Below are 23589 nucleotides of genomic sequence, written 5' to 3' on the forward strand. Positions count from 1 at the left end.
TCCACCAATATATAGCATAATAAATATGAAGTATAAGTGCACAAGTCTTCATTTTCTCTTTATTTGCGGGTTTTTTTTGCCAAACCGCCAGGGGGCGATGTAGAGCGTATTCCTCACTTGCCTCGCGCTTCAATCCCCTAGCTGGTGTTAACTGATAAGAGAGTAAAATGAAATTATTTTAAACATCTGCAACATGAAGAAAGTGTTTACCGCAGAACAAATTTCGGATTGGTTCACCTCGGGGACGAAGTTTGCTAACATTAAACTCACGGAAGAAGTGGCTGAAAGAGCGTTCGATGAACCATCAACGAAAGAGACCAGGTGAGGCTAAGCTAACGGTAAAGTTAGCTTAAAGTTGGCTAACATCATGCTAACTAGCATCCTTTGATCTCACCTGACCTGTTCCAGATAGTTGCAGAAATATATTCCAGGCTTCAGGTGGCACTTTCTTTATCGTAGCCACAAACCTGACTGGTTAAACTTTTTGGAAGCACAGTAGTGTACATAAAGGTTTGAGGATAACAGCCCGTGTGGATGCAGAGTTTTAGCTAACATTTGGTAAGTTAACTTCAGCTAATAAATTGCATCTGTCTAAACTGTTCCTCTGGGGGAAGACGGTCATTGGTCTGTCAGCAACCTAAATTGTAGTGTTAGTGTGTCACCTTAATAAAAGAAAGCTGAATCAGCTTGACAGTGTATGGACACATTAACACAAAGACGAAAAGTGTGAATAAGTTTCCAAATTAAAATTACCTGGTTAACTTCTTTCCGGTAATATTCAAATATCAACTTTTATTTTTTGTGATTGTTATTTTTGGATACTGCCTCCAATCTAAAAACTCCTACCAAAATGAAGTTTTCAGTGATTGTCACCAAAATTAATACAGGATAAGGGTTTCAGGGCTGTAGCCAGGATTTTAGAAACACTGACATGAGTCCTCCTCTCCTCCCTCATAAAATTCTGAACAGAGACCAAAAGAAACACATTTTAATTGTTTAGATGCATTCAACTGTTCTTTGTATTTTTCCTTACTCAGGTCTAAATGTTTTTTCAATTCTTCTCTACACTGCCAGGAATAATAAAGTGTATACATTTAAATATATTGGTTTACATATCCTCCTTGTAATATTTTTTTTGTAACTAAAATATCAAATTTCCAGGTAGTTCAAACCCCCAAATCCCCATAAAATAAAATTCTGAGGACATAACCTGAGTGTCCTTAGTGTAGCCAAGGCCCAGAAGGGTTTCCTTAAACTTTCACAATTTGCTAAAGGTAGTAAACTGTAACTTACTGTACTTGGTTGGCAACCAAATCAAAACAGTCTTAAGTCAGTGGTTCCAAACTGGGGGGTTCACAGGATGATTAACAAGTTAGGAGATAAGACCCAAAAAAATCTACTACACAAATGATCTTTATTTTCTCTAATCTTATGGAATCTTTCTATAATCACAAGCTCCTTTTATTGTTAAATACTTGATAGTTTTACCTTTTTTAAGGCTCTAAAACTGTTCAGATGAAACCATCTGAGAAGGGAACATCACTCTTTGGCTGAACTGCTCAAAACTCAAAGACAATTTATGCTAGTGACAAGCGGTCGCAAGAAGTCGACATTGCTTCACTTTAAATACTCACAAAGGCTGGGACCCATTGGTCCAAGTCACGCTTGTCTTCACTACCTGACAATATGTCTTTGAAATACATGTCCAACTGTACAAAGTCTAACTGAGGTTTGTAATCAGGACTACAGGCCTATCGATTAAAAAGAGCAGGTGACAAACTGGTTCTTGTAATGTAACAGTAAAATAAATTGTCCACCAAGCCTAATGATGTCTTCATATTTTTGGTCACAAGCTATGATGTATTTACAACTACTACAAATAATCAAGTTTTTGCATCTCATCTCCATGCTGTGTATGTGATAACTGTTTTTCCTTGTGTTAAGCACAAGACCACCAATGTTTTGAGCAGTTTGTCCTCTCACAGTGTTGTGCTGTATGCCTCTGTGGGCCTGAGAGGAACTGGATAGTAATATGGAAGGTCCCAGTCCCTCTGTGACCCTGTGAATGAACTGGAGTGCCGCATGGCCCGGTCCACATATCCGGAGATTGTTGGGATCTCTTCCCTTGGGTGGTGTCCACAGTTAGGGACGGTGGGTGTGACAAAACCCTGTTTCATTTTGTAGCGGCTGGTCCAAGCTTCCATTGGTCGGAGCTGTGCTGGCTGCACTGACAGGTCGTCCTCTTCACCATACTCCTTTTGGCTCAGGAAGTCCCTCAGCACCTGCTTGAAGACCGACGCCAGCTCCCAGGGCCTTATGTTGTTAGTGGCAAGCACCTCACGAAACCTGTGGAAGGATGCAACCAATAGAGTTAATTAAACACTTGTTGAAGTAGCAAGGATTTGCATCAACGCAGTGTCAGCATCCTGCATTTTTTATTGGCACTTTATAATAATATATAATTCAACCATCACAAAATGTAAGACCTGTATGGTCTTCCAGCTGTTGAGGCTCTTGTAATTTCAAGAATGACATCTGGGACAAACAGCATGGATTTTTGGAAATGGTACAAACATGAAACATTTCTTACTATGTTATTCTTTGGTAATGTGGTTATGTAAGCACACAATAGTAACCCAGTAGTGAGTTTTATGGGAAATAAGTAAGTAGGTCACAGTGCTCAACCGTGTAGAACAACGCCTCAACCTTTTTTTTTTTATATATATATATATATCATCATTATGGCTAACATAGAGATGATGAGTGGAAACCCTGGCAGTCTGGCTTCATTCAGCCTTACAGGGCATCCTTCACCTTCACATGTTCACACCCTACATCGCCTGCCTCTGTGACAGTAACACATAATGGCTTTCTTGGCAGCTTGCCCTGCCTCCCTTTCCCTTTGGGTCTTCTCTGCTTTGCCTGCTGTCAGGCCTTGTGTTGATGCAGTAGCAGCTAGCCACTGTTGACAGCATACTAATGTGAGGACGGAGCATGGCATGGCTGCTACCAAACACCTGGAGAGCACGGTGGCTGCGTGGATGGGTGGGATCTGGGCACACAGGAACTCCAGCTGGTGTAGCTCTGATGTGGGGATGAGGGTCCGTAACCTGGGGTACTTCTGAAACCAGTGGAGACCCAGGGCGCTGTGGGCCAGCCTGTGCTCCCGCTCCAGCTCCCTCGCCAGCCGCTCACGTTCCTCCACATGCCACAAGAGCTCTCTGATCAACATGCGACTGGGTACGGCCCCTGCGGTCTCTAGAGGTGCCGCTTCATCCTGAGCCTGCGCTCTTGTTTCATTGGACCATTTCATCCAGCTGAACAGGGGCATGGCAGTCACAGCAGACAGTCCTGCAAAACTGAAACAAGGATTAGGTTATTCTGGATCGTGAAGTCATGACCTCCCCACAGCACCATTTTAATGCATTTGAAAATGCTGGAATATCTGTTGCTTCAAACCAAGAGGTACTTTCTCTCTAAGTAGCACCTACAAATGACAGCATTAGATCATGTGATGAAAGGCAAATAAAGCAAAAACAAAAAATTAACATGAGAGAGAGAAATGGAAAGTAATGTTGGAAAGAAAAAAATGAAGATAAAATGAGTCAAAATCGATAAATTTCTGCTGGTGATGATTAGAAAAAATAAATACATGTATCTAACCCTATTTCTAACAGAATAGTGCGTTTGTACCGAAAATAGGGTTACATTTTCAACTTCAAAGACCACAATGAGAAATGTGTGAGAAAATCACAACCTCGATTCTGAGTGAGGAAATGTTGATTTTCATTTTATCCATAACTGTATAGCCCTATTATAATTGAAATTGTAAGGCTGACAGTGAAAGATGATCACTTCATGACCAAGCTGACCTCTGGTCCCTGCCAGATGGATGGTCTGATTGCCTTCAGTTCAAGTCAAACTCTGTGAAGGACAATGTCCCAGGTGTGTGTATGTGGCTTTTTTTCCACAGACTGATGAATTCAACACAGCTTCCACCTGGGATTCAGATGGATTATACAGCCTGCAGGGTCAGAGGTCAGCCTCACCGAACACAAACTATGTGTGGCTTCACACATCATAAGGTTGCAAAACAGAGCTTTTCAGGTATCTGAGTTGATTCCTGCTCAGTTGCTCCAAAAATAATCAGTGACAATTGTCAGTCTTCCAGCATGTGCAAGAAGAAATTATCACACATCTGGCTGAAAATGGAATGGAAAATCTGTACTTACAGGTAAAAACTGCACCGCTGATGCTTTTGTGAGATATTCACAATTTGTGCAAAGATGAGCTTTTCACAGAGTACAGCCTCCAGCTCCTTGTCTCCATGGGTCAGTCCATGTAAACTTCATTCCTTCACTTGCTGTTGACTACATCCCTTGGTGTCAAATGCCAACAAAGGATAAAATCACTTGTGTGTCCGCAGCAATCCTCCAATGTCTTGTTTGTTGGAAGCGTTTCTCCTCCTTTGTGTTGTAGTTATTGTCTTGGTCTTATCACCCCTCCCACTGCTCCTGTCATGCAGACTTTTTCCAGGGGAGTTAGTCACACACTGCTAACTGACTAAGAGCTGTCACCTCTCCTCTCCTTTCACCCCACTCTCCTCTGTGCAGTGTGCAGCTTTGTTGTAAGGTCAGCTGCTTTGTAGCTTGCACGAAATGTGTGCATTGGAGAGAAAGGAAGAGGGCGAGAGTGCATGTGTGTGCACAAGCCGTGGGTGTGTTGTATTTGAGCTCCTCTTAGTACTGTCAGGGTTTGTGCCTGCTGTTGCGATAAAATCCTCCCCTCACTAAGAGAGAGCGGGAGGCCAGAGACAACTGGGAATGCTCTCCCGGCTACAGTGCTGTGGGCCTGGTCGAGCTAACCAGAGGGAAAGACGAGAGAAGGCAGAGACTCGGAGCAAAGTTTCAAATGGTATCAAGTAATGAAGTGGGCAGAGCTGCTGGTATGTTCACCCACTGTGAACTTACATATTTGAAGTTACTTTTAATGAGTGTTACTCAACTTAGAATCAGTGATTTTTATAAGTTTTATAAGATTATAAAAACACCTTCATTTCTGAGAATTGCCATATTCTTGGGTGTCTAGTATGTGGAATAGCATTAAATGCTACAGTGCCCAGCATTAGCCTCAACAGACATAGCTAGGAGATGACAGCCGACAAATTCTCACAGCGCTACACGTTTTTAGATTCAAAAAAGCTCATTTTTTGTCAAGTCATTTTTATTTATAAAGCCCAAAATCACAACTTTGCCTCAAAGGGCTTTTTGTCCATAACACGTTACTGTAGACTATGCAAGGTTTGGCTTTATTGCAATTCACTGGTTAATATTATAAACTGCTTAATTTAGTTCCAGCCTGTCAGAGGTTCCTGATGAGGGCAGCCTGAAAAATGTGAAATCTGATGGAGGGCGGTTCCAAAAACCAGAACCTACAGAGAGTGAGTATTCAATTTTGTGTTAGTTTATCTTATCCTTCACCACACTCACTTACATAGTTAGATATACTGGAATCTGCCTTCTGCCCTTAATGGTTTAACACTGTTTCTTGTGCATTTGATTCAGTATCCTTAGGTACTGCTCCTCCTCCACTTGCCAGCTACGAGTACCCCAGCTTGCCCATTACCAAAAACAGGCAGGAGGTACAATGTACCATCCATTCACCACATACACCCACCACACAGCCTGATGGTCTCAAAGTGCACTCTCATTCTCCTGAAGTACTTTTTCTTTTGGTCATGTTTAGGAGTTTTACTGAAATTACCATTATGTCCTCAGGACACTGGTGCACTTAAGCTTTTACTGTGTGCTCAAGATGAACTCAATGTTATTTTATGTTGCAGAACAACAGCTAACTTTAAATTCACTGGTCTAAAATGTTCTGTTGACTAATAAAGAGTAGAGTGTGTATATTTTAGGAGCTCATGCTGTCATTTAAGCTGCACTTTCTTAATGCAGATTATAAAGTGTGGACTTCCGGTTACTAATCAGCTTAACACATCCATCTGCTCTACAATTTCATAATTTCTTTTTTATGTCACTGATATGGTACAAATGGGGTTTTAACTGTGCACATGTGTCTGCTTGTGTTTTGTGTGTGTGTGTGTGTGTGCCTGCTTCCAGCTGATTTCTCTTGTAGAAAACAACTCTGTAGTGATCATTCAGGGAGCCACAGGCAGTGGCAAGACCACCCAGCTGCCACAGTACATTCTGGACCACTACAGTGACAAAAATGCCTTATGCAACATTGTGGTCACCCAACCACGCAAAATTGGGGCCACCAGTATTGCCCGATGGGTTGCCACACAGCGGAAGTGTACCCTGGGGAGTCTGGTGGGATATCAGGTTAGTGCAACATTTAGACAGAATCTGATTTACTTAAACTGTGCACTGCAGATACATATGTGTGAGCCTGTGCATACGTTCTTAGATTCTACCAAATTTCTATTTTTGTTTTTTAATTAAAAGGGTAGAAAAAAGAAGAGAGTAACCTGCAGAAGTCATGTAGCAGTCTGAGCATTGACCTGTAGTGATTCACCTTAAGACACAAAAAAGCATTCATTGCATCTCTCTCACAACTTGAAAAGAATGTTTGTATGCATGTGTTAACAAGCTCTTGTGTGTGTGCGCGTGTGTGTGTGTGTGTGTGTGTGTGTGTGTGTGTGTGTGTGTTGTTGCCAGGATGTCTGGCTGTGTTGTGCAAAGCTCTGAAACAGCACGTCTAATAATAACTGTTGTCTCCTCCGCTTGGTGCAGACCTTTGGAGTTAAGGATGATGTCACTGACAGTGGGAGTAATGATAAACAGTTAATGTTAGTAAGAGATATAATGCTCAAGTTATGCAGCATAACCTGAACATTGTGTTCTTTATTTGTGAACCTCAAAGGTGCTTTTTAAATTTCTTCAGTCTTCACCCCGTCTGAAATATCTCTATTTGCTAAGAAGAAAGCGCTTTCCATGTTCCCTTTATGATTTTTTGTCTTGGTTTGTAAAAGTCATGCAGTCAGTGAATGGAAAGTTCTTTTGTTGAAAGTATTTCCCTGAGGTCGGACACAGGGTAGCAATGGATTTTATTACGGGTCACTGGTGTTTTCTCCAAGACCAACCAGAAATAGTCACGTTGGCATTGTAGACATTAGCTTTTAAGACACTGGAAAAGTTGAGGCCTAAAGCTACTGTAGAGGAAGCATACTGTGTCCTCTCCTATTCACCTTTCTGAGGCAGTAGAATATTACCTTATTGACAGGAACTGGATGGGACACAATGTGTGTGTGTGTGTGTGTGTGTTTTAAATGACAGGAAGGAATTACTTGATTTGTTACTAGAAAATATATAACAAAAGAAAAATCCTTGGAGTTATAATGTGGTCTGTAACTCAATGTGAAGTCTTAAAGTGTATTAACATTGTACAGATACAGCAAAAGTATTTATGCCCAAAGAAAGGAAACCAAAACACAAATGGTGTGGCACTGCACTGAGCTGATGTTTTCAGATGACAAGTCTCAGATTGGGATCCTCTTGTAGAGTAAAACAACAAGACACAACAACAGCCGGATGTCCTCCACACATGGATTTTAGTTCCTGTCAAACAGGTGCCTTTATAGACTAGCTAACTCCTCAATGAACAGTTCCAATGAGCAAATACACTATCAAGTCCCCAATGAGAGTGCCAAAAAGAGATAATAGTCATATTCAGTGCCAAAATAATATGCGTGTTGTTGTCCAGATTTATGAATACAACCTTGCATATTTGTATTTCAGGTTGGACTGGAGAAGATGGCTACTGAGCACACCAGGCTAATCTACATGACCACAGGAGTGCTGCTACAAAAACTGGTTTCAGCCAAGTGCCTCACCGAGTACTCCCACATTTTTGTAGATGAGGTGCATAAACATGAGGCAGATCATTTTTAATGTACATTTCTCTGTTAACTGGTACCTTAAAATGAGTTTTTTTGGGGGGGGGTTGTGTAAGTTTTGGTTAATGGTAAAAAGGCCCTCATGTGACCCTGTTTAATTCATCATTTTATTTAGTTGTGGTTAATTGTTATATTGTGTGTTAAATGTGTTTTTTCTTTTTGCTGTGGTTTCATCAATATTATGCTGCTGCAGGGGAACAATTTTTTTTAGTTTCAGGTTTCATTAAGTTCTGTGATCTAATCAGTGATTCTTGACTATTTGGTCCAAATTTAACCATTTAGCTACTCTGTCTTTGCCCAAGGTTCATGAGCGCACTGAGGAGATGGACTTTCTCCTGCTGGTTTTGAGAAAACTTCTTCATTCCAACTCTCCTTATGTCAAGGTAATTGCAAGATCAAGTAGGAATCCCTCCTTTGTCCTCCTGCATCAGTTGAACTCTCAATCATAGGACCCATGTTTTTTCAGATCATCCTTATGTCAGCCACCATTAACTGCAGACAGTTTGCTGAGTACTTCAGCACCCCAATTCGTGGGAAGATGAACCCAGCCTATGTGTTTGAAGTGGAGGGGGCACCCTATGCCATTGAGGAGTTCTATCTGGATGACCTCCACAGACTGTTTTCATACAAGGTAAGAAGATGGTTAATGTTTACTGATGCTACACTTCTCGGTATTGAAGCCAAATAGTTCATCTGTGAATTTTGTGTGTGTGTTTATCAGGTTGAGTTGCCTCATATAGATGACCCTCACATTTCAGTGGAGATGTACAATCTTGCCATCAGTCTCATCCAGAGCTTTGATGAGATGGAGGGCAAAGATTCCGGGTGAGGCCTCAGTATTTTAGCACACTTGACTGCTTTAACAAATGGGCAGACACATAAAGTAATTATCATGTGTGTTTGTGTTTGAGCAGCAAAGCAGAGAAACAAGGTGGCATGACTTCATCAGAGCGGGGCAGTGTACTGGTTTTCCTTCCTGGAATACATGAGATAAGCTACATGCAGGAGGCCTTGGCCAAGCTGGTCCACAAAAGGTGAGCTTTTGAGTTTACTTCTTTGTTGAACATTTCTCTGTAGCTAATACGTATTGTCTTACCTGTTTTGCTGGCCTTCTTTTAAGACAAGTCAGATTTGTGTATCAGTAATAATAATCATAATTAGCGTCTCTGAAATCCATAGTGCTTGAAATGAAGCATTGTGAAGCTACAGAGATGCCCCGGCTTACAAATCATATTCTCCACACGTAAGAGAACATGCTTGTTTGGTACAGACCCCAGCAAAAATCACATCATCATCATTTTTATATATTTTTTCAGTGAAAATGAAATGCCAAAATTACCATTCCCACTAAAATCATGACTCATATCGCAATTGCTGTATCTATCAAAATAATCGCAATATGATTTTTTTTTTTGGCGTATCGTTTAGCCCTACTTGTTAACCTGTGTTATTTTTTACTTGTGATGAATGTTTACATTTACCATTACGATTAATGTGTTTCTGTTGTTCAGATTGCAGGTTTATCCTCTCCACTCCACTGTAACTCTGGAGGAGCAGAATGGTGTGTTTCTGTTCCCTGTCCCTGGATACAGGAAGGTAAAAACCATTTATCTTATTCTGTCTCACATGTGTTCTTACTATCTGCTGTACTGATGATCTCCTCATCCTAACAGGTCATCCTTTCCACCAACATCGCTGAGAGTTCGGTGACTGTCCCAGATGTCAAATATGGTGGGGTTTTGTTTTTTTCCTCAGCTTGGTTTTATCTGTTAGCTTATTGTGTGTTTTGTAATGAAGTTTTATAAAATCTTAATTGGTATTTGTGCTTTTTTTTTTGTTGTCACAGTGATTGACTTTTGTCTGGCCCGTCGCTTGGTCTGTGACCAAGATACCAATTATCAGTCTTTGCGTCTCACCTGGGCATCCAAAACCAACTGCAACCAGCGCCGAGGTACAGTACTTGACCTTGAAAAGTGTAAGTATCTGTTCACTTCTGTCCTTCTATACTTTTCCTTTCTCTGTCAGGTAGGGCAGGTCGAGTGTCTAAGGGCTACTGTTACCGTCTTATTACCAAAGAGTTCTGGAGGAACGAAATCCCAGACCACATGATCCCTGAGATGCTAGTAAGAGAATGTGCAGATGACCAGAGATTTCATTCTTTTTTTAAATGCTGCCTTGACCCTAACTCAACAATCTATGCCATACTGTTTTCTTTCCTCTCAGCTTGCCCCATTGGCCACCATCATGCTGAAGGTGAAGCTGCTGGACATGGGAGATCCCCGCTCCCTCCTTTCCACAGCCCTCTCACCCCCCAACCTTGGTGACATAGTGAGGACGGTGCTCCAACTCAAAGAGGTAAGTAGTAAGAGGTAAGTAAGTGTAGATTGATGATTCTCCTCTGAGAGAGCCATTAATGTCTAGTCGAATACGTATGAATGCGTTTCTGTAATGACGTATTTGAGCAGGCAGCTTGACCACCCAGCTCTGTCACAGAGTATTAGACCAGGAGTTCTCTGACAGGAGATTTGCGTCAGCCAGTGTTAGCATTGTCAAGTCTGTGAGTCGGTGAGGTTAATGATGGCAGTGCTGTTTGATTATATGTTTGTGTGGGGAAAGGAAAGTTTGTGTTAATTCCAGTTTCTTTCTGTCACTGGCAAAATATATACATTTGATTTTATACTATCTTTCAAAACTAGGTTATAAAGTACTTCACAGTAGAAATAGAACAAAAATGAGTAAAACCAGGGAATTTGAATACATGGATAAAACAGACAACAACAACACTACAAGGGCAGTATATCAATAACAGACAGAGATAAAAGAAAAGTTACTAATTTTAAGAGAAAGATATTACTGAATCTGAATCTAGCCTGATATTCTCAGGCAGTGAGCGTCAGAGCTGAGGAGCCTCATAAACAAAATCCCAGCCAGCCTTACCCCCGGGGTTTTAAAATCAGCTGGATAACCTCTGTGTGAGGATCTCAGGCTAGCCTCTGGCTCAACTAGCAATTCGGCAATGTACAACCATAAAGCGTTCTAAAACAGTACATAGTCAAGAGAAAAAACGTCAAGTCAAAAAGTTTTGACTTGATAAATGAGTTAAGTTTGCCTTAGTAAATAAAATTTTGACATAGAGAGATCAGCCATTTTTATGTCTAAATCCTTAAATATTCAAAGTCTGTTGTTCTGAGGTAAGGTTTTAGGAGTTGATCGGAGGTACAAATAAAGCCTGTTGACTTGACACTAATTAGATGTTTCATTCTGCAGATGGGCGCGCTATCTGCGAAAAGTGATGGCAGGGGTCAAAATGAGGACGGCGAGCTAACGTTCCTGGGAAAAGTGCTGGCCCACTTGCCCGTGGCCCTGTACCTGGGGAAGATGATTGTCCTGGGCCACGTCTTTGGCTGCCTGGATGAGTGCCTCATCATAGGTCATTATGCTACTGTAATGGACCTCAATTACTGCATAGTCTGCATAGTTTACAGTTGTAGAGACATAGCTTGATCAACAAATCTGTCATGACTGCACTCTTGGAAATATGTGTGTGCATGTAGCGTGTTCTTGTGGACTGTTTGCGCAAACTACACTAACAACTTCTCTTATCCTCAGCTGCCTCGCACTCTCTGAAGAGTTTCTTTGCCATACCATCCATGCAGCAGCTTGCTGGCCACAGGTGAGTCACATCCAGCAGCTGCACTGATTCACAGACTGCCAGGCTGTCAGTGTAGATCATTTTTGTGTCCCACTAAAGTGGCACAAGATATTTGGGTCATTATATTGTCATGTAACTCCATCAAATCCAGACCTCTCTGTAGACTATTGACTCATTTTTACATCTTTAGTCCCATAACAGTGTTTTATGGCTAATGAGATGCCTTGCAGTAGAAAACAGATGCTAACAGTCCAAACACAATGCCTTTTCTGTGGACATACAAAACACTTAAATGTCCAAAGAAAATGACTCTGTCATAGCATGTCCATGCACTGTTCTCCTTAAATCTGGTCTTCTCCATAAGATATTTATATGTTTTAGAAAATCAGAGCACAAATAGTTTTTTTCTGGCAGTGCCCATGTAGATGCCTACAAAGCCCAGGTTGCAAACCTGCAACATGTTTTCTTCAGACTACTTGCAGGCCAGAAACAGATATTGCTTCTGTGTATTGTATGTTTTTTCTTTGTGCACTGAATAATATTTGTTATTCCAGGAGCAAGTTGGCCTTTGCCCATGGCACACCAAGTGATTCCATAGCTTTTGTCAATGCCTTCAAGGTAATGTGTTTGATGCAAGTTGTGGTGTTCGATGGATTTACATATTTGCCCGATGGCAGTTGTTTTTAAAACCCTTCCCTGCTGTCTCTTACTGTTAGGCATGGCACTCCTCCAAAAAGAAAGGACAGCTGAGACACCCAAAGGTGAACGGAACAAACACGAGCTCATTGAAAAAACACAGATAAAATATATGCTGACTTTATTTTTTTACAGGTTGAAAATAATAATAGTCTGCTACTGTACTGAGCATTGAAGTATACATAATTGTTCCGTTCCATTGGTAATGAATTAACAGCACTGTGTGAATGACATTTAGCGCTATAGCTTACAGGGCAGTTGCTAAGGGGAGGTAGATGAAGTGAGTGTTGTCCCTATTTAGATTAGATGGTTTATTTAATTTCTCTTCAGTTGGAGAAAAGTCTCTCTGGCTATGTTAACATTTAAACGATTCATTAAAGCTTTCGTTTTTTCCATTAAGAATCAGTGCAGCACTCTTTTCTATCCTGTATTTTTTCTTGAAGTGTAAGGTTTCTTTGCCTGTGCTGCTTTTTCCTCGTAGGACGAGTTGGACTGGGGAAAAGAGAACTTCATTCAGATCAAGAGGATCAGAGAGGTATAGAGCTGAAGCTGAGAGCTGGGTCACATGAGTTCATCAAGCCACACACTACAGGATGTCTTTGTCATCACCCATCCTAGTCTAGCAGTGAACAACGGGCATTAATCTTACAGTTTGTAGTCTTGCGTTACCAAGAATGGAACTTGCTTCTGTTGAGTGACTGACAGTCTTGATTTTTCAGAGGCTTTACTGAAGTTGATACAGTCAGACTAAATATGTTATCTGTTTAATGTTGTCAATTTTCAGTAGCAGTTGTACAGCCAACTTTAAATGTTTCCTCAATTTTCAAAGTTTTAATGGAAAGTTTATAAATAATAACTTGTTTACAAGTGCAGAAAGTAGGTATTAATAACAAAGTTTAAACTTGGTCTTTGACTGATTGTAGCTAGTTGATGATTATGCCTTTTGGTGCACAGTTGACTGTTTTTTTTGTGTATTGGTAAACATGTCAACTTCCTGTCCTAATGAGCTAATATTTTAAAATTGGCTCAGACCTCCTTAGCAGTAATTCACTGTCCAGGTTGCGGAGCTGTATGAGGACCTGAAGAAGCGTGTGTCCCAGTTCAACATGCATGTGCTGGAGAACACTCAACCCTTGGATTACACCAGTGCACACAGGCAAAAGTTCATTCTTCAGGTTAGACTCAGTGCTGCACATTGTGGGATGTACATTACATACATCATCTCCCAGGTGAAGTTTACAGTGTACACTTCAGATCCAGTCATCACTGTTATAAATAAATATTCAGCTGCTGAATATACACACCTAAATGTCAGTTTGTTTTAGGTTGCACCTCTCTCTGTCTTAGGTGGTCATTGCTGGTGCCTACTACCCCAACTACTTTGTCCAGGGGGAAATAGATGAAGACTTGGCCTCTAGAGAGTTGAGTGGCTTCAACCCCAGAACAACAGTGATGGTATGACCTGCAGTGTTGGGAGCCAAGAATTGATTACTGTTTGAATTCATGACACATTTCTGGGGTGTAATGACCATCAAAACCCTGACGGGGCTGCTGATATGGTCTTTTAGACTTGTTATGTAAGAAGTAGGGATTTTTTTTAAATAACAGACCACATGTTGTTTTCAGGTGAGGAACCTCCCTCCATACAGTTTCCTGTATTACAAGCAGCTGCAGTCTCTGTTCCGCCTGTGTGGACAGGTCAAAACCATTTCCTTTGAGAGCTCCAGGTACTGAAGGCCATTGTAGCAAATCAGATATCTTTTTTTAAAGGTCCAGTGTGTAACATTTAGGAGGAGCTATTGGCATATATAATCACCTGAAAATTAGAATAGTTGTGTTTTCATTACCTTAGAATAAGCCACTGGAGGTCGCCATGTTGCACTGCTGGGCTGTTTGCATTTTTGGCGAGTTTTGCGGCCACCATAGTTTCTCCTACATGCTTGGAAGGGGAGGGTGATGCTAGCAGTATTCAAATGTTTGCAAACTGAACCGCTAGATGCCACTAAATCCTCCACACGGGACCTTTTAAACTATTCTAAGCATTTTTTTAAAGAACAAAGAACACTTTGTATACTCATAATTGTCTGACTGTGTGTGTGTTTGGTCAGAGCATATGTGGAGTTCTACAGGACATCCCAAGACTCGGGGGTGCTGCCTGAGGTGTCCCTTGCCCTCCTCCTGGCACAGCAGAGTGCTCCCATGGAGCTGTCTGTCTACCCCATTGAGCAAATAGAAATTTGTGCTGGGAACAGAATCATAACTCACATGAAATATGCACGGTACGAGTATGTTCACCCATTATGGAAACCAACTGTAGTTCTTTCCATATCTGATTGAAATCAGTTGCTGCATGAAAAAATATATCTTACATTTGCTCAATGAGCAAAAAAATTAATAATGGCACAAAGGTTCAACTGTGTCTGTCTTTTGGGGGGTGAAAAGTCCCATTCTTGATCGTCTTTTTGGAAAGTGGAACCCCCTGCACCACAGGCTTCACTGGTCAGTGCCCCTGCACTGAGCCTTAATGTAATCTGACATCCAGGGACTCTGCATGACTCTCTCCAGCTCTCCAGCTATCACTTGGACTTAGAGGGGGGGGGGTTAGGCAGAGGCAGCACCAGCACCAGCTTCTTCCTGCCTCCCTCGTGGTGGGAGTTGGGGTGACATTCCACATTATTAGCTATCCAACAATAATATAGCTCACTGACTATTCGCACTGATTACTTTTAACAGTGATATTTCCACCTGCCTAAAATTTAAAAAATGTCAACATATTTTGATAACCTCAAATAATTTTTATATTGTGATTCTTATTTGGCATAATTTTTTAATGCTCAACCCAAACCAGAGTAACTGGATTCAAGACCCCATATTGACAAGCATCTACCCTGCCGAAGTACTTGATCTCTTAGATCAGACATAGGCTCTGTCTCAACACTGATACTTGCCGTCTTGTCCCATAAACAGTGTTTGGAAAATCATTGCATAGATTGCTGTGAACATTTTTAAACTCTGAATAAACTTTAATGTTTGCAGGTTAATTTTTTATTGAAGATACCTTATGAACACTTGCCAAGCAGCTCTGTTAGAATCTCTGTAGTCTCATTAGAATAATGTGATGTTATGACAGGCAACATCAAAGAAGCAATAAATACAGTTTCCCACATACCCGTAACATTAAAGTCCAGTTCTCTGTGTGCTTTTACTGTGCAGGGTGAATGTAGACTTCCAGAGCCAGTCTGTCTGCCCGGTGGGAGTGGTGAGCAGCACCATTAACCCAGACAAGCTACCCCCCAACCGCTTTTTTGTGGTCAACATCACAGAGGTCAGTCCATTACATTTCACTTGGTCAAAAGAGATACTCTCGTTGTTGACTAAATGTCTGAATCTTTATTGGATGTATCCTTTCTTAACTCTGATCTCTGCTGCAGGTGGTGGAGGTGGGTCATTTCTGGGGCTTTCAGGCAGATGAAGCCAGCTTAGAGAAGCAGCGCCTCCTGACTGCAGAGATAAACAAACGTACGCTGCATCCTGTAACTGTGTCGCTCTATCCCAACCTGCTGTGTCTGGCTCCTTACTCTGAGATCAATGACCAGACCTTGTACTACCGCGCCAAGATCCTGCACATGCGTGGCAACACAGTGGAGGTGAATGTTGCTCACACACTGCAATTCTCTGGCTAAGATGTGATATTTCAGTTTTTTCTTTTTAAAGTTACTACAAGGATCTTTCATTTTGTGTTGAGTCTGGCGGCCCCTGTGGACAAAAGCGGTAGTGTGTCCACTGCCTCGTGCCGTAAAGATCTTGATCTGGCTAGCGCATACATTTGTTTTGGAAGCGAGTCAAAGAAAGATGCAACTTTATTTTTAATACTATTTTTCCTTTTTAAACAGCTGTTTGCAGGATACATAGTGATGAGGTAATGTATCTATTTGTGACTAAGTATCATTAATAACTTTGGTACCGTTCACACACCTAGGTTACATGTAAACCTTCAACTAACAGATGCAGTTGCTCGGTAATAGTAATTTTGTTGAGAAAGCTAAAGTTATCAACATTCCCCATATTACATACCTGTCTAGGAGGAAGAGGGCCAATTCAGGATCGGTTTTGAATCCTGTCAAATCCTGCAATTCAATTCTGCAAAATCTGTTGAATGACCTACCAAGGTTGACTCGTGTTTCCGCCCGCGCTCTATCACTGTCCCCTTGAGCTTTTTTTTTTGTTCTTCGGTCAATTTGTTTTTCTCTTTGCTGATCCTGCCTCTAAAGAAAAATCTCCTTCTGCTTCCTTTTAACTGGCTAACATACTACTCACTGTAAAACTTTGCCACGGAAAATGTAAACATAGGCCTCTGGTCTGCGTGGTGCGTGCCATAAATCGTTTTGTCTGATTTTGCAGGGAATCGGACCGGTGACAGGCATTAAGAATATCTATATAGAAATATAGAATCTTTTCGCTGATGGTCTCGTTTGCTTATGTGGGTCATATAGAGGCATCAGTATTAAATTGAGACTGTTTCATAACTCCTTGTAGTAACTTAAATACATTTGCAAAAATGTATTAAAGTTAAATGCTGTTTTCACTTTGTCATAATGGGGTATTGAGTGTAAATTGGTGAGGGGAAAAATTTGATTTAAACAATTTTAGCATAAAGCTGCAACATAACAAAAGTATCTAAAGTATCACTGGCCAGAACCTGGTAGTGGTTAGATCATGTGTCTGTAGTTTGTACTTATGCAGACAAGTGAGCATTTTGTATTTAAAACATCTCGAAGACTAAAGTAATAGTATCAAAATGCACTGACATACCAAAGGGGTAGTAGTGTCCAGGTATTCAGACTTGTAACTTTGAAAACTGGCCTCAATGTCAATCTCTGACAGTGTAAAATAGAACATAGGGAAATCATTCTTAACAGGAGTATGTGATAGCAGTTGCTGATGTTACTTCATGTACCAGAGTGCAGGAAATGTTGTTGTCCTGCAGGTGTTCTTCTTGGACTTTGGCAACACAGCAGTTGTTGCCTGCAGCAGCCTCAGAGAGCTCCCTTCTGACCTCCAGTCTCACCCATTCCAGGTAGCAAAAGTAGCACCATTGGTCAGCGATTTAATGCACACTTATCTGTTCCACTGTTCAAACTGTGAACAAACCGTAACACACAAACACTGCTCGTGGTCTCAGGCTCAGGAGTTCCAAGTTACTGAGATGCGTCCTTCAGCCCAGTCCATCATCCTGGGGAACCAGTGGAGCAGCCGAGCCCGCGACCGTTTCATCACACTGGTGAAGGGCCGTTCACTCATTGTGGCCCTGTATTCCATCCTCCATGGTGTCATGCGTGTGCAGCTGCTCATCAACACGGAGACAACAAACACCAGCGTGGTAGACATCTTGGTGCAAGAAGGGCATGCTGTGAAGGCCGAAGAGAGCTTCGATTCCAAGGTGACACAACAGCTGAGAGCTCAGGTTGTCCCACATGAAATGTATTAGGCAGTGTGCAATATAGAAATAAATCATAACATGCCCTATTTACCTCGCCTAAATATGTCCTGTTTAGTATCAGCAACTTGCCCCCTGCAGGCTTGAAAGGTGCTTGATTAAAGTTTGTAGTTCCCGTCTTCAGAGAGATCAGTAGCTTTGGTCAACTTGAATTCACATCAGTTACAGTGCATTTCAAAGTTTTCATCACAAATAAACAGCATCACAACATCCATTGAAGCTCCTCTAACTGGACCTGCGGCATATTCCACTTAATCACTGTCAATCCAAAGGCTTTGTATCTTCAACTCACAGATTTGCCAAAATATGGCAAATGAGGTATTGTGTGTGTTGTAACAACATTGCATTGCTCACACAATGACGCATCCAAATGTTCCCTTTTGTACTCGCAGCTTGCAGTACTGATTGTTCCCAGTAGGTGTTGTGGTTGGATGCTGGGAGCAACATTGCTTTAGTATCCCTTTTTTCTTTTGGGGTTTTGGGGCTCAAGCTGACTGTAAAGTATACAAGAAACCCTGATGTGTTGAGACAAAACTTTATTGATTTTTAAAGAAAAATATCTCAGCCATGCAAGCCCAGATTCAGAAAGATCCATACCAATGCAGTGTGTCCTTCTGAGTCTAGATGTTTCATTTTTGTGTGCTTGCAGCAAAACCATGATGCAGTGATGTCCCTTTACAAGGACATGGAAATGGGTACATATGTCCCCAACGCTGCCAGCAGCTCCTGGAAAGATCGCAAGAAAGAGGAGAAACATCTCATTGACAACCTGCTCGCCCACTTTTCAAAAAGCCGTCAGCCCTACTCCAAGACAAAGGCAAGATACACTGCAGCTTACAGAACACTTTGATATTATATTCGTACTAATATCTTAAAAATAATAAGATTGTGTAGCATTTTTCAAAAACAGTGTTACAAAGTGCTTTACAAATCTAAAGAAAAACAGTAACAAGGATTAAAAACAGCAACATAATTCAATCAATTAAGAGAAAGCCTTCAGATTAAACTGGGTTTTGAGGAGGAATTTAAAATAGGACACAGACATTCAGTGTCTGAGATGCTGATATTTTGGTATTGGGTGGATGATGGCATCACCTCTGCACTGTCTGTTGCTCTCAGTTTGTCCAGGAGATGGAGCCATTTCAATGGCTCAGTTCATGTGTTGGTGTTCATTCAGAGTCACACCCATTCTGTCTGATAAAAGCAGAACAATGACAACAGGGTGACTACAGCTGTGAATCACAATAACTGCTGGATGCATGAATACGTCATGTGAAGTGTATGACCGCAGCTTTCCTTCTAACACCATAGGTTCATCTGCATGGACCAAACAGTCCTAATAAGATAAACTTCCACAGCTTGAACAACAAGACCTACTACAAGTAAGCATTACGTACACCTAGACCAAATGAAACTTGCAGGTTGCAAATGCTTCCCCCCCCCCCCCAATTGCTTAGGAGTGTGTCCTCCTGCAGGATAGTGTGTATAGAGAGGAGCAGCATCAACTCCTTGGCCCTGAATGAAAACCCTCACTACAAACATCAGAGGATGCTGGTGGCTGGGACTGTGTCAGTCAACTCCACAGGTACCAGATACATCATCTCTTAAAGCTCCACTAATCGATATGTTTATATCAACAATGGATCAAATGATTATATGTAATGTGAAAGGGGTTGTTTGAAGTGACAAACACACAAACTATCAACCAACTCTGCAGTCCCTTTTATAAGGCTGTAATATGTTAGGGCTGTATGTTTTTCAGATTGTTCTTCTTCTTTAAGTTCTCCTAAATGTCAAAATCAGTTATTGCAGACTTAAATGGTATGGTTGTGTTGCAGGGACAAGGATTCTACTGAGAGATACTGCCATCATGCCAGACATCCCCGGACTGCCTGCACTCGTTACCATGCTGTTCACCCCCATCATGGAGTTACGGTTAGTCAGAGACACAGACTTATCACTGCGCACCTAAAGGCAGCATAATCAAAAACCCATGTTAAGATTTTTCCCTCCATTTTTTTGTAGCACTAATGAAGAGAGGACATGCTACACTGGTGCCCTCTGTGGCTTGGGTTGGAACAGTCAAACACAGGAGAGCATCCTACCTGAGCACGACATCGAACTCGCCTTCGACGTCAAATTTGATGTTGAAGACATCACTGAGGTAACAGCTGTCAGCAGAGAGACAGATGTGTTGTGACTGACAGCAGTGATGAAGTAGGCAAGAATACAGATTGGTTTTCCCAGATCCTTTGTCACTCATTGGTTGCATCTTGATATTTGACAGGTGATTCGTACCATGTCTCCTTAAGAGTTAAACTACTTTCAACTTTTTTCACCACGTGTTTTGTGATAAATGTTGCAGCACCTCCTTGAACGCTAGTAGTCCCTGAAATACATGCAGTTAAAATGTGTTTCTCCAAAGTATGACTAACATGGAGCTATATGTTGTCCATTACTTAATGGAATTTACTCTTCTTCTTTTTTTTTTGAGGAACAATTTTCTTCATGGAATCTAAATAAGATTTATTGGTATATTATTAAATAAACATCTCAGTTAGCATCTAATAATTAATATCTAAAATAAAAATGTTGTATAATAGCAGTAATAAACTCAAGATCATGTTATACCTTGTGATATTAGCACTGGTGTGCTAATGATCTACAGCACTGGGCCCTGTGTCTATTACCGCAGTACTTTAATGCCCGTATTACATGATATAGTATTCTCTTTTGTGTATTACTGATTCGTTCTGTGTTTTCTTTCTTTTTCAGATAAATGCTTTGCGAGTGGCTATAAACCGCCTGGTGTGTGAAGGGCCCTGTGGCACTCTGCATCTGGGGCCTGACCAGATCAGCCACCTGCAGGAGGACTGCCAGGACCGCCTCACAAGGTCACTTACATACATCCACAGAAATCAGTAATAAGTTAAAAGATCAAACAATGTGTATGCCCATTATTGATCTGTTTTTTTATTTTGTAATGCAGACTGTTCACCAAGTCAACGACAAGGGAAGCTGTCACTCCAGTGTACTACGAGAAACTCGAGAAATGGAACCAGGTGTGGTACATGAACATGCTCTTGCGTCAATTATTTGATATTTTATTATTATATTACATTATATTTTTTATTTGCTCATTATCCCTGGCACATGCCCTTTTGTGAGCACATTTTAGCTCAGCGTGTTTTAAAGTGTTTGTGTATTGAATCTGTAGGTGGATCCTGCTCTGAAGATGGATATTGTTGAGCCTGGAAGTGGAAAGACCACAGGTGTTCTCTTCCAGCTGCATCCTGTCACTCTCCTCAACAGCTAAAAAGCCACTGTACCAGCATTTGTGTTGAAATGGAAATTATTTTAATTTTGTAGTATGAGCAGTTACCTGGAATTTTAATTTAATTATGTTCAGAGGAGTATATTTTGTGTTTAAGTGTAAATGTAGCTTTCAGCAGCACAGCAAAATCCTCAATCCTTTCTTTGTCGTTTGCAGCCATCACTGGCGTAGTTATTTCTTGTTTCAATGAGTGGCTGCTAATAAGAAATGTAAAAGTTCTCTCTTGAGATTTGTCCTGTATAGCTCTTTGTAACAGCGCCTCAGCAGTGGGCCATTAAAAATAGTTGTTTGCAACAGATGAGGCTTGTCAATCAGTCTTCATTCAGACATAGTCTCATTGTGACCCAAGAGTCAAGTTAAATTCGTCACCAAGCACACGCTCGCGCACACACACACACACACACACTAAACTCCTACTATGAGATGAGGTGTGCCTGTGTCAGATTCATTGGCTTATATTTATAGCTCATCATTCCAGGTCTCCCATCCAAAGTGTTGCCACCTCAAACTTAGCTGTGGTGTCATACACAAGCTCATCTTCACTGACTTGAAGTCGTCTTATGAATGTCAGTAAAGTGGCTGAGGAGATGTTATACATCAAGGTACATTTATTTTTCTTATTCTTGTAATTAAATACATAGTGTAAGTGCAAATAGTTAAAGAGTCCAGGGTTCTAAAGAACTACAGAGTATAGTTGAACATAGTACAAAGTTGGACAGTTATTCAAACAAGCTAAATATCACCAGATACTCCTTGTCTTCATAGTAGTTGTACAACAGTACCTAAAACATGAGCGTGTGTGTTGTTCCTTATGGTTATACAAAAGCAAAAACCCTACAATTACCACATCTAAGACGCATATTGTTAAATTATTTTGTGCTTGGAAACACCAAAAGGAAATCATTTTTGATATTTATATATATTGACATAGACTGAGAGAAGCCCCGTCTGCTAGCTCAGAAACATGAAGCAGTATTTAACATTGGCAGCAGAGCACGTCTGTGGGCATTCAGCTTTTTTGTGCCAAACCGTACAGTTTGTGGTAAGCACTGCAAAGCAAAAATGTAGCATGATTTAAAAACTGCACAAAAGATATCAAATATTATTTACCCAAGGCTCGACTTCATGCACTTTTATAATAAGCAACACAAAAAAAGTCAGTTTCCTTTTTTGTTTTCGAGTTGTGTACTTGTCTACCTAGAAACAGGATTATGTACGTGTGACGGTGTGTGTGTGTTAGTGTTTAGACTGCTATAGACAGGGTGAAGGCTTCTCCAGTGGATGCTTTTAGAGAACACCAAGATGACAAAGCACTACGCCCCACAGATGATGACCAGGCTCTTCAACAGTGAGCGAGCTGCCTGACTCTGAGCTGGACCGGACTGTCAGCTTCACAATGAGACAGACAGGTCTACTCCTCCTTCCTCTTGGCCCCGGGGATCTTCGCTTGGATCCTGTACAGAGAAAACAGGCTTTAATGCCACGTGTCCAACGAGATATTTATTCTAGATTAATTTGTGCTCATTTTAACCTCCTGCTGTTTTTGTACTCTTTTTATGGCAATCCATAGAACCGACAAGTCAAGTTTTACTAAAATTGGCAAACCGATGGTGGTCAGTCCTAAAACTGCAGGCAGATATTTTGGCATCAACTGACCCTTTAGCCACCTACAGACAAACTTCACTCTTGAATTTTATGGGTTAACACAGAGATGATGACTATAGACTAGTCAGTTTCAGTCAAGTCAAGGTCTCAGGCAAGGAAACCCATTATTCTACAATGCTTTTCATCCTGTGCAATATGTTAGCATGTGTAGCCTTTTTAAATTATTTTAAACAGACTTGATGGTCCAAACTGTTTATTAATTTGTGAATTAGGCAAACAACTTAGACCTTCACAGTTACACACATAAATACCTGGAAGCTGCCCAGTACAACTGCAGCCTTATCTGCTGGCCACTGAGAGGAGTAAGGGTTAAGTGCCTTGCACAAGGGCACTTCAGTGGCTATGATCAAGGAACAGTAAGTGCTGCTCTTTCAGTTGTTTGCCTCCGACATCAAGATGCAAAAATGTCCGACCATGATGAAAACTGATTGGTAACAACTCCTCACTGTATTTGTGAACAGGGAGCACTGCTTGATTTCCTCTTGTGTGGCTTGTGCTCAGACTTGGTGCTTGAAGCTGCATTTGTTTGTATATCATAAGTGAACTTTAAGCAAGAATGGCAAACACTCACTTCCCCACCACAGAGTTGACCTGGGTCCGTATTAGTCCCACATATTGATCAATCTGTGCCTGAAAACAGAAGGAAAATGGCAGGTGTAAATACTGGACATTTCCTAAACCAGAGTTGACTTGAGTTATCACAAAGCTCAAATTCCTACCTGATGTTTCTCATAGACCACAGGCATGGTGAACATGGAGACCACAGCTGTAGAGGCACGGGGAGAGTAATGGTTAATGTTAAAGTATTTTGACCTACAGTGGGAATA

The 23589-nt window shown here is 41.2% G+C and overlaps 3 protein-coding genes across 11 annotated transcripts in view; 1 reads left to right on the forward strand and 2 right to left on the reverse strand.

Moving 5' to 3' along the window:
* On the forward strand, positions 1–22398 carry tdrd9 (tudor domain containing 9). Of its 6 annotated transcripts, none has more exons than XM_044167772.1 (35): positions 1–321; positions 5352–5440; positions 5565–5641; positions 6123–6344; positions 7761–7883; positions 8221–8301; positions 8385–8549; positions 8640–8743; positions 8833–8952; positions 9430–9514; positions 9592–9649; positions 9765–9869; positions 9944–10041; positions 10142–10273; positions 11186–11348; positions 11528–11591; positions 12125–12188; positions 12287–12331; positions 12748–12801; positions 13325–13441; positions 13614–13721; positions 13893–13993; positions 14375–14545; positions 15480–15591; positions 15698–15913; positions 17254–17343; positions 17449–17706; positions 18413–18580; positions 19075–19145; positions 19221–19348; positions 19602–19698; positions 19789–19927; positions 20539–20657; positions 20753–20825; positions 20981–22398. In XM_044167772.1, the coding sequence occupies exons 1-35, from the start codon at positions 194–196 to the stop codon at positions 21077–21079; spliced, it is 4044 nt and encodes a 1347-aa protein (XP_044023707.1). In that variant the 5' UTR covers positions 1–193; the 3' UTR covers positions 21080–22398. The 6 variants fall into 6 exon arrangements, with proteins under 6 accessions (XP_044023707.1, XP_044023709.1, XP_044023706.1 ...); XM_044167774.1 differs by having other exon boundaries at positions 19239–19348; XM_044167771.1 differs by having other exon boundaries at positions 20753–22398.
* Positions 1396–4847, reverse strand: rd3l (RD3 like). Its single transcript, XM_044167788.1, has 3 exons — positions 4233–4847; positions 3018–3359; positions 1396–2346 (listed from the first exon to the last, which is right to left on the reverse strand). The coding sequence occupies exons 2-3, from the start codon at positions 3329–3331 to the stop codon at positions 1980–1982; spliced, it is 681 nt and encodes a 226-aa protein (XP_044023723.1). The 5' UTR covers positions 3332–3359; positions 4233–4847; the 3' UTR covers positions 1396–1979.
* The window catches only part of rtn1a (reticulon 1a), a 20719-nt gene continuing 18820 nt past the window's right edge, over positions 21691–23589 (reverse strand). For all 4 annotated transcript variants that reach the window (XM_044167783.1, XM_044167784.1, XM_044167785.1 and 1 more), the window contains 3 exons: positions 23482–23528; positions 23334–23392; positions 21691–22551 (listed from right to left, as the gene is read on the reverse strand). In XM_044167783.1, coding sequence (XP_044023718.1) covers positions 22509–22551; positions 23334–23392; positions 23482–23528 — 149 coding nt within the window. In that variant the 3' untranslated portion in view covers positions 21691–22508. The remainder of the gene's footprint in view (positions 22552–23333; positions 23393–23481; positions 23529–23589) is intronic.

This window comes from Siniperca chuatsi, linkage group LG15 (assembly GCF_020085105.1).
Source record: "Siniperca chuatsi isolate FFG_IHB_CAS linkage group LG15, ASM2008510v1, whole genome shotgun sequence".
NCBI classification, from domain to species: domain Eukaryota; kingdom Metazoa; phylum Chordata; class Actinopteri; order Centrarchiformes; family Sinipercidae; genus Siniperca; species Siniperca chuatsi.